Source organism: Vombatus ursinus, unplaced genomic scaffold (genome assembly GCF_900497805.2).
Source record: "Vombatus ursinus unplaced genomic scaffold, bare-nosed wombat genome assembly UNPS02014818.1, whole genome shotgun sequence".
Taxonomy (NCBI): Eukaryota; Metazoa; Chordata; class Mammalia; order Diprotodontia; family Vombatidae; genus Vombatus; species Vombatus ursinus.
In genome coordinates, this window is record NW_020954596.1 from 54,895,954 (window position 1) to 54,909,719 (window position 13,766).

Below are 13,766 nucleotides of genomic sequence, written 5' to 3' on the forward strand. Positions count from 1 at the left end.
TGAAATCTATGAAAGTGGTCAAGTGGGAAATGATGATACTATAAGTAGATTATAACCCCCCTGATGCTAGATACTATTTTTCATTTTTTTCTTTGTATCAAGGTGCTTGGCAAATTGTAGGTGCTTAATACATGTTTGTTAAATTGATTAAATCTAAGATTATAGAGGGATTTCAAGCTGGAAAAGTATTTAGATATAACCTAGCATAACCTCTTCTATTTAAATGAAACCCAAAGTGTTATTAAAAAAAAAACTTGTACAAGATTACAGGTTTTCCAACTCCTTTTAGAATACTCTTTGCATTAGCTTCCTTCCTTAATACTTTCCTAACCTTCTGCCTATCACACAACTAGATAGCAGTATTTTTTCCCCTGTAATTACTTCTGATGTTATCTCCCAGGAGAAAAAATATACTGATAGAGGCCTCTGTGTGAAGTTTTTCCTTGTGATCTTAATTGTTATGGCTCTCTCCTTCTTCCTCAATTAACCACATACATATGTTTTACATCTTTTATCCCTTCAGTAGAATACAAGAGGTCCTTGAGAGGAGGAATTTGTTTCAATTTTGTCTTGCCTATCATTCTGTCTTGCACAGAGTGGGCACTTAATTAAGCAGTGGATCAACAAATTGCAATAAATCCATAAAGTGCTCAGTAAATGCTTGTGATTGATGGACTGATAATAAAGACATGGCTACAGATATAGTTGGGTAATTTGTGATATCCAAAGGTGACTCTGCAAAGAAATAAGCACTGTTTGATTATGCATAATCCCAGTGAAGTAGAAGCTGTACATTTACCCATGTACTTACAGCTGCCAAATTTCAAAGGACATGAATGAGCATCCATTGGAAAGTCTTCCAAGTGCATTGGACATTCAGCTTGCACAGTAAGCCTAAAAGTTGAAAGACAAGTCTTCTGTGTAAGTTAATCAGGAAAGCAAGATAAAGCAATTCCACTTAAGTTAATCAACTTCTCAGCCACAAAGAAGATGAGATTATAACATTATCTTAAGGTAATGAGAAAGTAAATTAAGTTCTTAATAGTTTCCATTTCTGTGATACTTAATCAGTCTTATCTCATTACTCATCAAAAGATTGAAGAGTTGACCAGATGACTCAAAACCAGGCATGATGGAAAAATGCATTGAAATTGACAGAAAGATAATATAATTTCAGGTTGCTGAAAATAGTGATTTTCTTTTCTGGTGTGTGTGTGTGTGTGTGTGTGTGTGTGTTGGAGTGGGGGTTACCCATATTAATGCCACAATTTATTTGCTTAAAAGCACAAAGAAATGCTGATTTTGCTAAGGACTGTTCTTCTCATATAATTCTGAATGATTTTTAAAAGAAAATTATATATATATATATATAAAACTTAAAGTTACTAATGTTTATAAAACAAAAAGTAAAAAAAAAAAAAAAAACAGTTGGCCAGATCTGCACTAACACATACAGCTTAAAACTATTGGAATTTAAAAAAATAAGCAGAAATCTAAGTAGATAAATAGATTTTAAACTAGATTTTGTGTCTTTAATCTAAGGTATAATATCCACTATTGGGCTGAGTGAAACTTAATAGAACAAAGCAATATGGCTTTTTTATTAATCATAAAATTATCCAAACTTTTGCTTGATATTTTCTACTCAGGATGGATGAAAACTAGTCCTAAATGAAAATGACAATGGAATATCTATCTCACAGATTCAGGAAATTGATTAGAAGTCATGTAGTCCAATCTCCTCATTCTACATATGAAAAAAAAAAACACAGAGAGGTTTAGAAAAGTAAGATCCCACAGTTATTGACAGAGCTACTACAAAAGTCCATTTCTTTGGATTCAAAGTCAAGTGTAATTTTTCACCCCACCATGGCTTTTCTCATCTTTGGCATTGAAAGTCTACATAACTCCAATATTTTAATTTATATATTCCTAAAATATGATCCCAACATTCTGAAAAGTTATTTTCCTTCATTTAATTTAAACATAAAATTAAGTCTCATTTTTTATCTTGAACTAAATCTGATCAAAGTGCAGCATCAACAAGAACTCTTATCCTTCAACCAGGTCCTAGAAATAGGAAGCAAGATGAAACAGTCTCAATGAATAACCATCTCCTCACTGTTATTCAATAACAATAACTGGGCATGGCTAATCTTAAAGAATTTAGTTATCACAGACAGAAGTAAACAAAGGTATCTATTTATGCTTCTGGGATTTATTTTTTCCACAACTGAAATCTTTTTTGAATACAACCTGATGCATATCAGCAGAGATATATTTATCTCTATAACGTTATATGTTCGCCACTTAACATGCCCTGCTGCTCATATCTATCAAAACATATTTCCTTATAGCTATTAATATTTCCAAGAATAAACCAAATTCCCATAAACTTGTTTCTTTGATTTACCATCAGTTTTCTAGCATTGACTTTGATTTCCCTCAGATTAGCAGAAAATAATATCTGTTAATTGCAGGGGGGAAAAATCTATGGAAAATAGAATAGATTTTCTTTGGGGGGAAGAGGGTGGCAGTTTTAAAACTTTTACCTCTGCCGGTGATTTCATTACATATGAAAATTGTGGTAACCAATTCATTCCTAAATTATATTTCATAAAATGCCCCCTGAATTATATGAATGTGTGATTTTACTCTGCATTCAGTCATGATCTACCCATTGATTTTGAAATTCTAATCAACTAGCAAATGCTAGGTGATAAATAAATATTGGTCTGAGAGGCAAAACATAGAACTCTGCAAAGGTTTATTATATGTAGTATGATAGAGGGAGTTACCACAGGGAAAACTGCCTGTACTAATGAAATATTTTCCTCATTATCCTTTCTCTGCCCTCTGCTCCCCACCAAAAATTAAAAAAAAAAACCTGACTCCAAGGAAAGATGTATACATCCATACAGAATATATATTTCTACTTGTTTTAATGGAGAAAATGTATTAAAGGTATATTATGAATGCTTCAATTCAGAAATCTATCCTAATAAGATGTAAAATATCTTGTGATTAAAAACTTAAATTTATAAGTTAATAGACTTGAGATGTGAAAACATTTAATAGCATGCACAAAGGACTTTAAAGTAATATTAGAATTGTTATTAACAAATACAGAGCTTGGAAAACCACAGCAATATTAATATTATAACCATTATTTAAATTACTATTAACTTACCTTCTGCTCCTTTCCTTTACTTCTGTCATGGGTTCCATCATTTTTTTTAGTCCTATTTATCCCTCATACTACATACTCTAGCTTCTTAACAACTTAGCAATATATCTTGACCATTTTAATCACACAACATGAATAACAATCAGTCCAAATATGCAAATAACTGAGAGACTGCAATGATTCATAATCTAGTATGCTCATTTCTGAGCAAATAAATGCAACAGAGAAAAACAGGAGGGAAAATCTACCTCATTGTGTATAGCAAAGTGCCATCATCCTGAATGCGTAGAAGCTTGTTTGGCATTGTCATGTTATGAGCCACAGACTTCTTTCCATTGTGAAAGAAAGTGTCAGGAGTCCAGATTTTGCTGGCCATTAGGTTATTCAGTCGGAGGATGTTCATGGGACCTTTAAATTTCAACCTTTCGTCTTTCCATTTTTGACGGAAGAAAACATCTATTGTGTATTCCTGTAGGAGGGAAAAATAATTCTGAAGGAAAATAGATCCCCCACACCCTTCAAGACTACAGGAACTACATAATTAATGAAAATAGATGCTAGAAAAGAAAATAGGCAGTTATTTTCATGAAAATCAATCCATGACTGACATAATTTTAAAGTCCATCTTCCCTTTATAATAAATCCATAAATATAGACCATTTCTGGTCATAAGAACACTATACTTCAAGTAATCTGAGTATAATGGAAATAATTTCTCCTTTTATATCACCTAGTATTGTGACTTTTGGAGAATGAATATGGAACTGACTTTCCAAGATCCATTTCCTCTTTTTCAAATCCAAAACTTGGGTGATAAAAGACAAGGGAATTTTTTTTTTTTACATTTCTCACAAAATAAAAGTTCATTTTTAAAACAGCTTTGGGTATTTACTTATGTGTTTAGTTCTATGGGTTTATAAGAAGAACTAAAACTATTGTTTTATTACTGGGCTCTTTCACTTGGGTTCACAGAAAATTATGATGAATAGCACTTCGCTACAGCCTGTGGAACAGAAGAGCATGGAGAGTTTATCTAAAGGGGCACAGGAATAAAAAGAAAACTATCTGACTTCTTTCTTTTTTGTTTCCTGAGCTAATCCTAATAAAGAGTGGGTAGCAGTTTACCCAGAAGCAAAAGACAAAAAGATCTGACTAATGAGAACAGAGTCAGGTCCCCATGAATCATCATCTGTTTCCTGGTGTCTATGTCACTCCAAGCAGACTATTTGTGTTTCTTTTTGTTCTCAATAGAAGGATTTTGACTAAATATGAAGTTGTCTTCTTGATTGGATCAGGTACTTTTGAGTTCATGGAAGTTTGTTTCTTTTTTTTTTTTAATCTGAGAAACTGTAATTTGAATGTAGGGCTTCTTTGGAAGATAAGGAGCTACTTAATAGTGCTACACACACAACTGAGACTTTGTCATTTAAAAATGCAAATTAAAATATTGGTTGGTACTGATTGTCAATATCTCTGAAATCACTTTCCAATGCCATATCTAAACCATATTTAATTCTACCTGTGCTATATAGAGAAACCAATGAGGATATCATCTGAAGGTGGAAAAATTGAATTGGTCATGTTGGCAAATTGAATGTTTTGAAAGATATCCATAAAGAAGAGATAAAGTCACCACCACTCAGGAAGGATAAGATTACATTTGTTCTGTGTTTCTTTTCAAAAATTTTTGCAATAAAAGGGAAGAAATTTCAATTAGAATCAACATATCTGCAGGCTATGATAAGGGAAAGCCATCGAAGCGGCTTTCTGTGAGGAAAGAAATCAGTTTCAGATGGGTGAACATAGGATGTCCAACTTGCAATTGTGAATAAAGCTGATCTTCTGTTTCTATTTCACTGCCCTTGATGATGTACTGCAGGACGTTTTCTGAAAGATGTTAAGCACCTGAGTTTAATCATTTAGAAATAGCACTTGCAGCAAAAATGACCAAAGTTACATTCTTGATTATTTAGCACACTAGTAATTGTCAAATACCAAAATAAAGCACCACTCAGCAAACAAGAGACTTTTTTTAATATTGAAATCTTTGTGAGAATATAAAACTAGTATTAGTATTAAGGTGAATTTTTGCATGGTGGCAAGACCAGAACTGTGATTTCATTTTTATAGGGATCTCCCAGAAGAGGAAACTTCTAGTGACAATGAAGATCAATATCTGGTTTCAAAGGTATGGGTTTACAGATCTGTTTGAGGGCACTACAATGAAAGACAACTCATGCCCAGTCACGTAGTCATGTGTTTTGGTAGGGTGACTTGAACCCAGATCTTCTTAATTCCATTTAAGTACTACCCAATCTGCTTTTTAATATACATGTAACAAGTACTCATTAATGCTAATTGGATTATGATAATAAGCAGCATACACAGTGAAAGCCAATGCATGCAATTAGCTTTGCTGGAGTCTGTACAGAAGCTCCTTTTTTTTTGTGGTTGCCTCCTAACCACACCCTTCTTCATGAACTGCTTTGTACCTGACATATCTAGCTGTATGCACCCCTAAGCAAATCCTTCAACCTCTTAGTGTCCCAAACAACTGTCTAACACTACAGATGCAATTGCCAGTGGGTGTCCTTCTTTAATGTTAACATTTTTATATCCAGCTGTCAAAAGATTTTATGAGGAAACTGTTCAGACATGTAGGTGAGTCAACTAGGTACTTACATGATTAGAGTACAAACTATTAAATTCCTTTCTGACAAGTTTGGGTAATGAGGCCCTTATCATTTTCTTTCTTATCTACAAGAGCTAAAAAAGAAAAAAAAATCACTGATGTCCTTATTTGTTCAAAAACTTTTTTTTAAATGTAGAATAATCATAAGAACCCAAAGATATGTAAGTTCATTGTCCCTTCTGAGTCATTAGCAATTATGCTTGTACCCAGGGGCTAAAATACATGAATGACAATAACAACAACAAAGGAATCAATTTTTTAAAAATACACAGGGGCTATAATGGTTCAAGAACTTAAACTTTAAGTTCAGTAACTAAAACAAAGTGTCCAGCTTTGCTTGTGATGCCATGACTCAACTGTCTTATCTCCCTGGAATATCCCTTTGAAATGGAGGAGAATGTTGCACTTGAAAGTTTTTATTCACTGTCCCACCTCATTGACCCTTTACATAAATAAAGTGGTTTTGTAAGTAAATATGATGTAACTGTTTTTCATATAAAAAGTTTTATTTAGCACATAGAGTATGAAACTTGGAACAAAGGAAGTGTGGATTGAAATCTGAGATCTAGAAATATGATTATTATCATTACTATTATTATTATTATTATTATAGTTAGCAATTATATAGCTTTTTAAGACATGAAAAGTACATTTAAAATATTTAATTTTATCCTCATAACTATTTGGTGCTATTATGATCCCCATTTTGCAGTTGAAGAAAATGAAGCAAGTTTCAGTGACTTGACCCGGTTTACAAAGTTCAAGTGTCTGAGCCTGGATTTGAACTTGGGACTTGCTGACTATAGGTTCAGGCATCTGAAAATGTGTTAGCCAGTTTAGTAACTGAGTCTTATGCAAGTCTCAGACTTTACTACTAATTTATAAAGTGGCAATATCCATCAGAAGAAAGAGCTACAACACTTAGGAAATGACAAATCTTTGACCTTGAAATAGTGCTACAAAAGCTCAGTAAAGCCCTCACTATGATTTCTGTTTCTTTCTTAACCTGTTTTAGCCCCTACCCCCATCTCTGATCCAATATTCAAGTATCATGAGAACATATATGTACTTACCACCTGTGGGACCTTGAGAAAGTTACCCAAAATCCTGGGGCTTTGGGTTCTTCCTCTGAAAAGGGAAGTAGTTGGACCAGATGCCTCCTGGGTTCCTTTCCAGCTCTACCTCTATTATCCTATTATCTCAGTTGTTGAGTGACTGCTATTTAATCATATTGATTTCCTATGGAAACACAGCTACCAAATAGTGAGTTTATATTGATTGGAAAATAGGCCTCTTTGTTCATGTTATAACTTTGGGAGAGATACATCAATAAACATTAACAATATGATTTTTCCAAAAATTGTAAAAACGAATCAATCTCTTCTTTATCAAAAGCTTTAAAAATAAAATTTCATAATGATCGTCTCCAAGTAGTTGTAAATTGTGGTTCTTATATTGATCAAAAGTGTTCCTGAATTTTCTTTTCTGTCATAAACTGGGAGAAAAATGACTTGGAAAATGCCAATTCTGTTATTGCAACTCTTTGTCATTAACCAAGAAGCTGAGGCATCTTTGCAAATGCCAACTAGCCTTTTTAGATAATGCCAATCACTAAGCATAGGAAAAGTCTCCCTGTGTGTAACTATGAAAAGCCAGATCTGAGTTTGTTAAAAACATTTGCATTTACATGTGTGTCTTCGTGACCAAGGTGATAACTTTTGCATTTTCAGGTAATTGTTTGTGTATGAGTCATAAATTTACCAAAATAATAGTTTTATCTATACAATTTCAAAGTTGCTAATGTAGTAATGATATGGTAAAATTTTGACAACACAAAAAAGAAATAAAATTTGTAGTTTTCTATTATCTTCTACTTAGAAGGCATAGCTATCCATACAAGAGAAACCATTTGGATGAAAAAAAGAATCTACTTTGATTATAATATAAATCTGGATGGACAATCCAATGAGTGGGTCTCTCTCTCAATTAAATAGAAATAAAGATAAAATAGCTAGTATTTACATATCAGTTTAATATTTACAAACATACATAATATATATGCACATATACACACATATATGTGTACATATGTGTGTCCTTCTGTTAATGTTTACTAAATACTTTTCAGACACCTGTAAATAAATTTAAATTCAGCCTATTTGAGAAATGAATTAAATTTTCAAATAATCTCTGTGATGACTCATTTTCAATTGAATACATTTATTAACTACCAACAAGAAGAAAATAGTTGCTGTGTTGAAAATGATGGGAACCTGCTGGGGGAAATGACTTCATATGATGTAAAATTTCTCCCAAAGCCTGATCATTTTACACATACTTTTAATATCAGTATTATTTTAGTGATACCATGTGGCCATGAATCATCCATTATCCTAGTGATTTTAGTGGACTACAAGCTCAATATAATTCAACAATATGTTATAATAGCCAAGAAAGCTAATACAATCTTAAACATCATTAAAGCTGGTGCAGTGTCTAGGATGCAAGAGTTGATAATATGACTATATCCTGTCCTGGTCAAAGCAAAATTTGAATAGCCTGTCAAAATCTGACTACCACCACAATTACCCCCTGAACACTTGCTCTTGGCCTTTACAATCCTGATTAGTAAATATCAACTATATGTAGGCCTGGCTTCAGCCATATTTCTCTTTGTCATACTCCCCAGGTATCTTTTCTCCAATCACCTTACCTCCATGTATACACACTCCCTATCCCACCCCTTGTCCATTTCTTGATCCATAATCAAACCGACTCTGTCATTGTTCCTTCAAAGGGCATATCAATCTACTTCCTTATGCCTGTATTCACCATCACTGGAAATTTTAAAAACAAGATACACTTCTCTTACCACAACTCCCCCATATAGTTCATCTTACCCTGTCAGAACAAATGTTCCTTGATAACAAGGTCTATGCTTTTATATTTTTGTCCCTCACACTCAACATGATGTTTAACCCATTGTAAGCATTTGATAAATAATTCATTCATTCATTCATTCATTCATTCATTCATTCATCTATATATTCATAAACTAGAATGTGGCAGTTCAAGTGTAATCTAGGATGGGAAAAGGTTTTAAGCTTACGTTACATAGGAATTGATTAAAAGAAGTAAGGAAATTTACCTTAGAGAAGAAAAAAAATATGTAAGGTGGAGAGGGGTATTCAACTTTTTGAAAGACTAACAAATGAAAGAAAAGTTAGGCTTGTTCAATTTACCCCAAAGCATAAAAGTTGTTGAGACAATAACTTGGCTTGATAAAAAGGAAACATCCCTAACAATTAAGAAAACAAAACTAGTGGAATTGTATGCCTCTGGTTGTACCGGGATTCTCCACCTATTTCTTCAAACCAGTACTAGAACATTTAAGGTCATCGGTATTTTGTTAAGCGTTGTTGTTCTGGTCACTGAGGCCTCTTACAAAACTGAGATATGGCTTAAATTCTTTTCATTGAAATAATTTTTAAAGGTAACTTGTTTGTTAAGTTTTTCAGTAGAAAAAGTGTAAGTGGCAATTGCTTCACAAAGGCTGAAAACAGAAAAATAAGAAGCTTGCATGTTGTTTTTTAAAGCATTGTTAATTGTGCCCTACCATCCTAGTGAGAAAGTGAGTGTGGGCCATGTGCTAAGAAAGGAAATTACTGTTTCCTTTCCTTAATTTTTTTTTAGTTTAAGTACAAAAAGTGTATACCTCTAAACTCCCCTCAATGAAAATTATAAGAGTAATTAAGTAGCAATATGAAAATGTAGCAGAACTATTTTTTACACAGATGTGGAAGGATAAGACTCAAAACTTCTCTATAAATCAATCCAGCAGGTCTTTATATTTACCGCAAAACTTTGGTCCTCTACAAAAATTTTATTCCAATGTGTTAATGTGGTACAGAAGTGATCTTGGTCCTCAACAGTTATATGCCAATCATATATGATCTCTGGAAGCTTCTACAAAGGATTCTAACATACGTCCTAAGATGGACTGTGTGTCTACATAACAAGATTAGTGAAATAAAATTCAAAGGCTCTCATACCCAGAGAAGTGATGATTGGGGTTTGGGGGTAGGTTGTTGATGTTTAATGACAATGATGATGATGCACAGTAATTTTACTAAGGTGAATGGAGACTACTCAAACTACATTGGTTTGGTGGAAATATCCACATGAATTATATCACTGTTTCTGGAAATATTTAAATAAATAGCTAAATTATGGAAGACATGGACAGCTCCAGTATTTATGCAAATCCACATACATGCAAAAAATGTCAACAACATCCTGATACCACTCTAGTTGACACCGCTAGTTCTACTCTCTGATGGAGATGCAACAGAGGAAGCTTTTATGGGAGGAGTGGCACAAAAGATAACATTGAGGATACATATCATTAGAAAAAGAGGTGGCTGAGCATGAAATGAGAAGGTGAAAAGAGTGAAAGCAGACAGCATATTAGGTAAGTCATCAACAATTTATCAGAAAACATGGGCAAAAATGGTACAAGATGAGAACCTGGGGGGAAGTGAGGGGCTATGCATTTATAAAGAAGTGGACCCACCAATGGAATCACAGATCCATTAAACAATACAGATAGATACAGATGGATATATACTAGACTATATAATACATGAAAATCCAAATGTATATACATCATAATAAACATAGACACATATATGCTTGTTCAAGTCACCTTTCAATGTAACAGGTTACTCTCTAGGATTACAAACTGCATACAAATTGGTGATCTTCAGTGAATGAAAGAATTTTCCATACATGCACATGAATGCAAACACAGGAACAATGATTTAGACTAATAGGCAACACATGTGCTCTGATTCTCTCACTCCATAGTGTCTGGAACACAGCCAGTGATTAATAAATGGTTATTGATTGATAGAGAGAAAGAATCCAAGCTCTAATATTACTTGTCTACTTAGGCTAGCATGACCTTATACTAGCATGACTAGCACGAACTTTCAGAATGATGGTTAAACTGCTCTACATTAGGAAGTACAGGTTTCTTCCTATGCTTTCATTACTCAAAGTCAAGTAATTATTTCAACATCCTGACTGCCCCTAGATTAGGGATGCTGTTCTGCAGCATTATGCCAAGTATGATGACGGGTAGTTATGCTTAATTCAACTGAAAATTTTAAACACAAACACACATACATACATGAATGTTGGTAAATGTATATACATACCTATATAATACACATCATATGTGTATGTCATGCATGTGTGTGTGTGTATAATTAAAGCAAATAACTTCTTTCTTACTCTAGGAATAGACACTCCAAATGCAGAAGGGAAAATGAAAGCATTTTAAATTGCTTAAATGCACACACCCACCACAAACTTTGTCATCTTGTCAGCATAGCACATTCCAAAGTTTAATTACCTTCTTACTCATGAATTTTTAAATGTTGAAATAAAAGATTTTAACTTAATTGCAGACATTATAATTAGAATCTTTAATTATAATTTAGTCCTACAACTTGCCTTGGACAATTAGAGTGGCTAATGATTTTCAGATAACAATGCGTGTGTGTGTGTGTGTGTGTGTGTGTATGTTTCATTGTTCCCAATTGTCTTTGCTATGCTACTTTTTCCTCTTAGGCTAATGTCATTATGAATGTTCATCACTAACCTGAACAGGAATACTTGGCAGTTTAGGTCATGCTTCTAACTGTATATGCTGCACAAAATGAGAGTGCAAGGATGAATCTGATACAAGGGCAATCTGCTTTGTTCTATACTTTATTTCAATGATAATTCTTTGTCCTGCAAAATTGCATTTTAGTGACATTAGCACAGCATCTCATATAGTCATTGACTCAGAGGTAGAAGGGACTTCAGGGAGCATCTGCCTAACCTCTGTATTTTACTGATAAAGAGACAATTCCTTTTGAAAACTCGGCATAAAATGGTGGAAAGATCTGTGACCTGGGAGTTTAAGGACATAATTTCAGTGTTGGCTGTGCCACCTGTTAGCTATGTCTTCATGGACAAGTCCTTTCACTTCTCTTCATCTGTCAAGTGGGTATTTGAAGGAGAAAATGTCTAAGGTCCTTTGTGGCTCTAACAGTTGATGCATTTAAATACCCCTTTAATTTCCCTACACCTTTTAAAAAAAGTTACCTTATGTGTATATAACAAAAACCAAATTTAATTTTTCTTCTTAGGCATAATATAAAACCTTTAACCTTTTCATTACTGATTTTTCTATTTTCATTTTATTGATATTAAGTGCCTTGTTGTTCCAGATGCACAATCATTCACTTTGGCTGTCATTTTGACCGTATTTATCTCCTTATAAAAGCCCCTAAATATCTTTTCCATAAGTATCCACTACCCCAAACTGATTTCATGATCACTATAACCTTCTGCTCCCTTCAAAACATGCTACATCTTCTCTTCCACTCAAAAATTCCCTGTATCTTATCAACTTTTAGACAACCTTTCACCTTTCACTGAGATCCTCTTTCAAAGAATAAGGAAACAAGCTTATGAATTCTAGATGAGTTGTTTAAAAAGTCCCATTGCTCCCAAACATCTTGTCAGACAAAATGACAAGATTACCATAGGTGAAAAGGACAAGATGAAGAAATGACAGAAAGCCAAAACAAAAATTTTACCTTTTAATACATTAAAATAATGCAAAGTGCTAAGTTGGCCAAAGTTGTGAATTCCATTCCCATAAAGACCAGCTGTCTTCACTCAGCTCCATAGACAATAACTTCACATTTGACCCTGGTCAACTATTTTTCACATGCATGCCAATGATCTCCAGTACAGAACTGGGAGAATATGATGACTCAGTGAGAAATCATTCCCATTATGGGACAGAAGAACTCAATGTGCATGTTTCTTTGAAAGTGGAATAACAACAGCCTCTTTGTAAATGAAGCAATAATTTTCCTTCTTCTGAAATAAACATGAATATATCACACCAATACAGCCTTGGTTTCTACAAATGGCCTTTCTATCCTTCCACATTCCATTTTAACTTCAGTACCAGATTAATGATATTCCCTCTGTATTCTATAATCTGTAGTTGCCATTAAAAAAATCAAACCTCCCCTTCCCCTCAATATTCTAAGCAAACCTGAATATAACAAAACAGCTTTTGAATCAAGTTATCCAGTGGATTTTTCTTATATCTCCTGGTAAATTCTTAAAGTGGATGTCTCCGCCAATAGGAATTCAGGCTATGGTGACTATTTAGTTTGAGTAAGTCAACAAGATGATCTATATTCATCCTTCCCTTATAATAAGGCTGGTTTGTCAATAAATATTCAACTCACAAAAGGATGCACATTCTCATGTAAGTAGTAAATTTTCTCCTACAAAACTCTCTCTGAAACTTGCTATTGAAGATCCATAGTTTTTATCCACATCAGAGTTTGATGATCAATACATGAAGTAAATCCCCATACAAAATTGAAATGACTTGTGCTTATTCAAAGCCTAAGAAATTACCAGGTATCTCTTCTGCATTTGATAAAAATTAATTTTTCCCCAACCATTAGTTTTCTAGGGTTACAAGTTGCGGAATGGTTCACCTTATCTGTGTTCTTGTTACAAATCACACTCATTCCCACATTAGCCTTATGAGTTATAATTATAAGTAGTTTTGAATAGTCAGAAGCCTTCAAAATAGCTTGAAAAATTAAATCCAATTTCAATATTTCAAAAGCTTCTTGAAATTCTCAGGTGCAGTTGTCTATCTGATTTACTTTTCCATTTTAAGTCCTATTAATTAATTAAGCTCCTAAATAAGGGACATCTCTACAACATATTATCAATTTGCTCAATGACTGCTTCCTTAGGATTGTGAAATTGCTAGGCTCTGATAGTTTTTGTTTAGTC

General features: G+C 33.5%; 1 protein-coding gene across 1 annotated transcript in view; it reads right to left on the minus strand.

Moving 5' to 3' along the window:
• The window catches only part of GABRA2 (gamma-aminobutyric acid type A receptor alpha2 subunit), a 125,381-nt gene that overhangs the window by 36,429 nt on the left and 75,186 nt on the right, over positions 1–13,766 (minus strand). The window contains exons 5-6 of the mRNA XM_027836354.1: positions 3,436–3,656; positions 812–894 (exon numbers count right to left, since the gene is read on the minus strand). Of these exons, the coding sequence (XP_027692155.1) occupies positions 812–894; positions 3,436–3,656 (304 nt within the window). The remainder of the gene's footprint in view (positions 1–811; positions 895–3,435; positions 3,657–13,766) is intronic.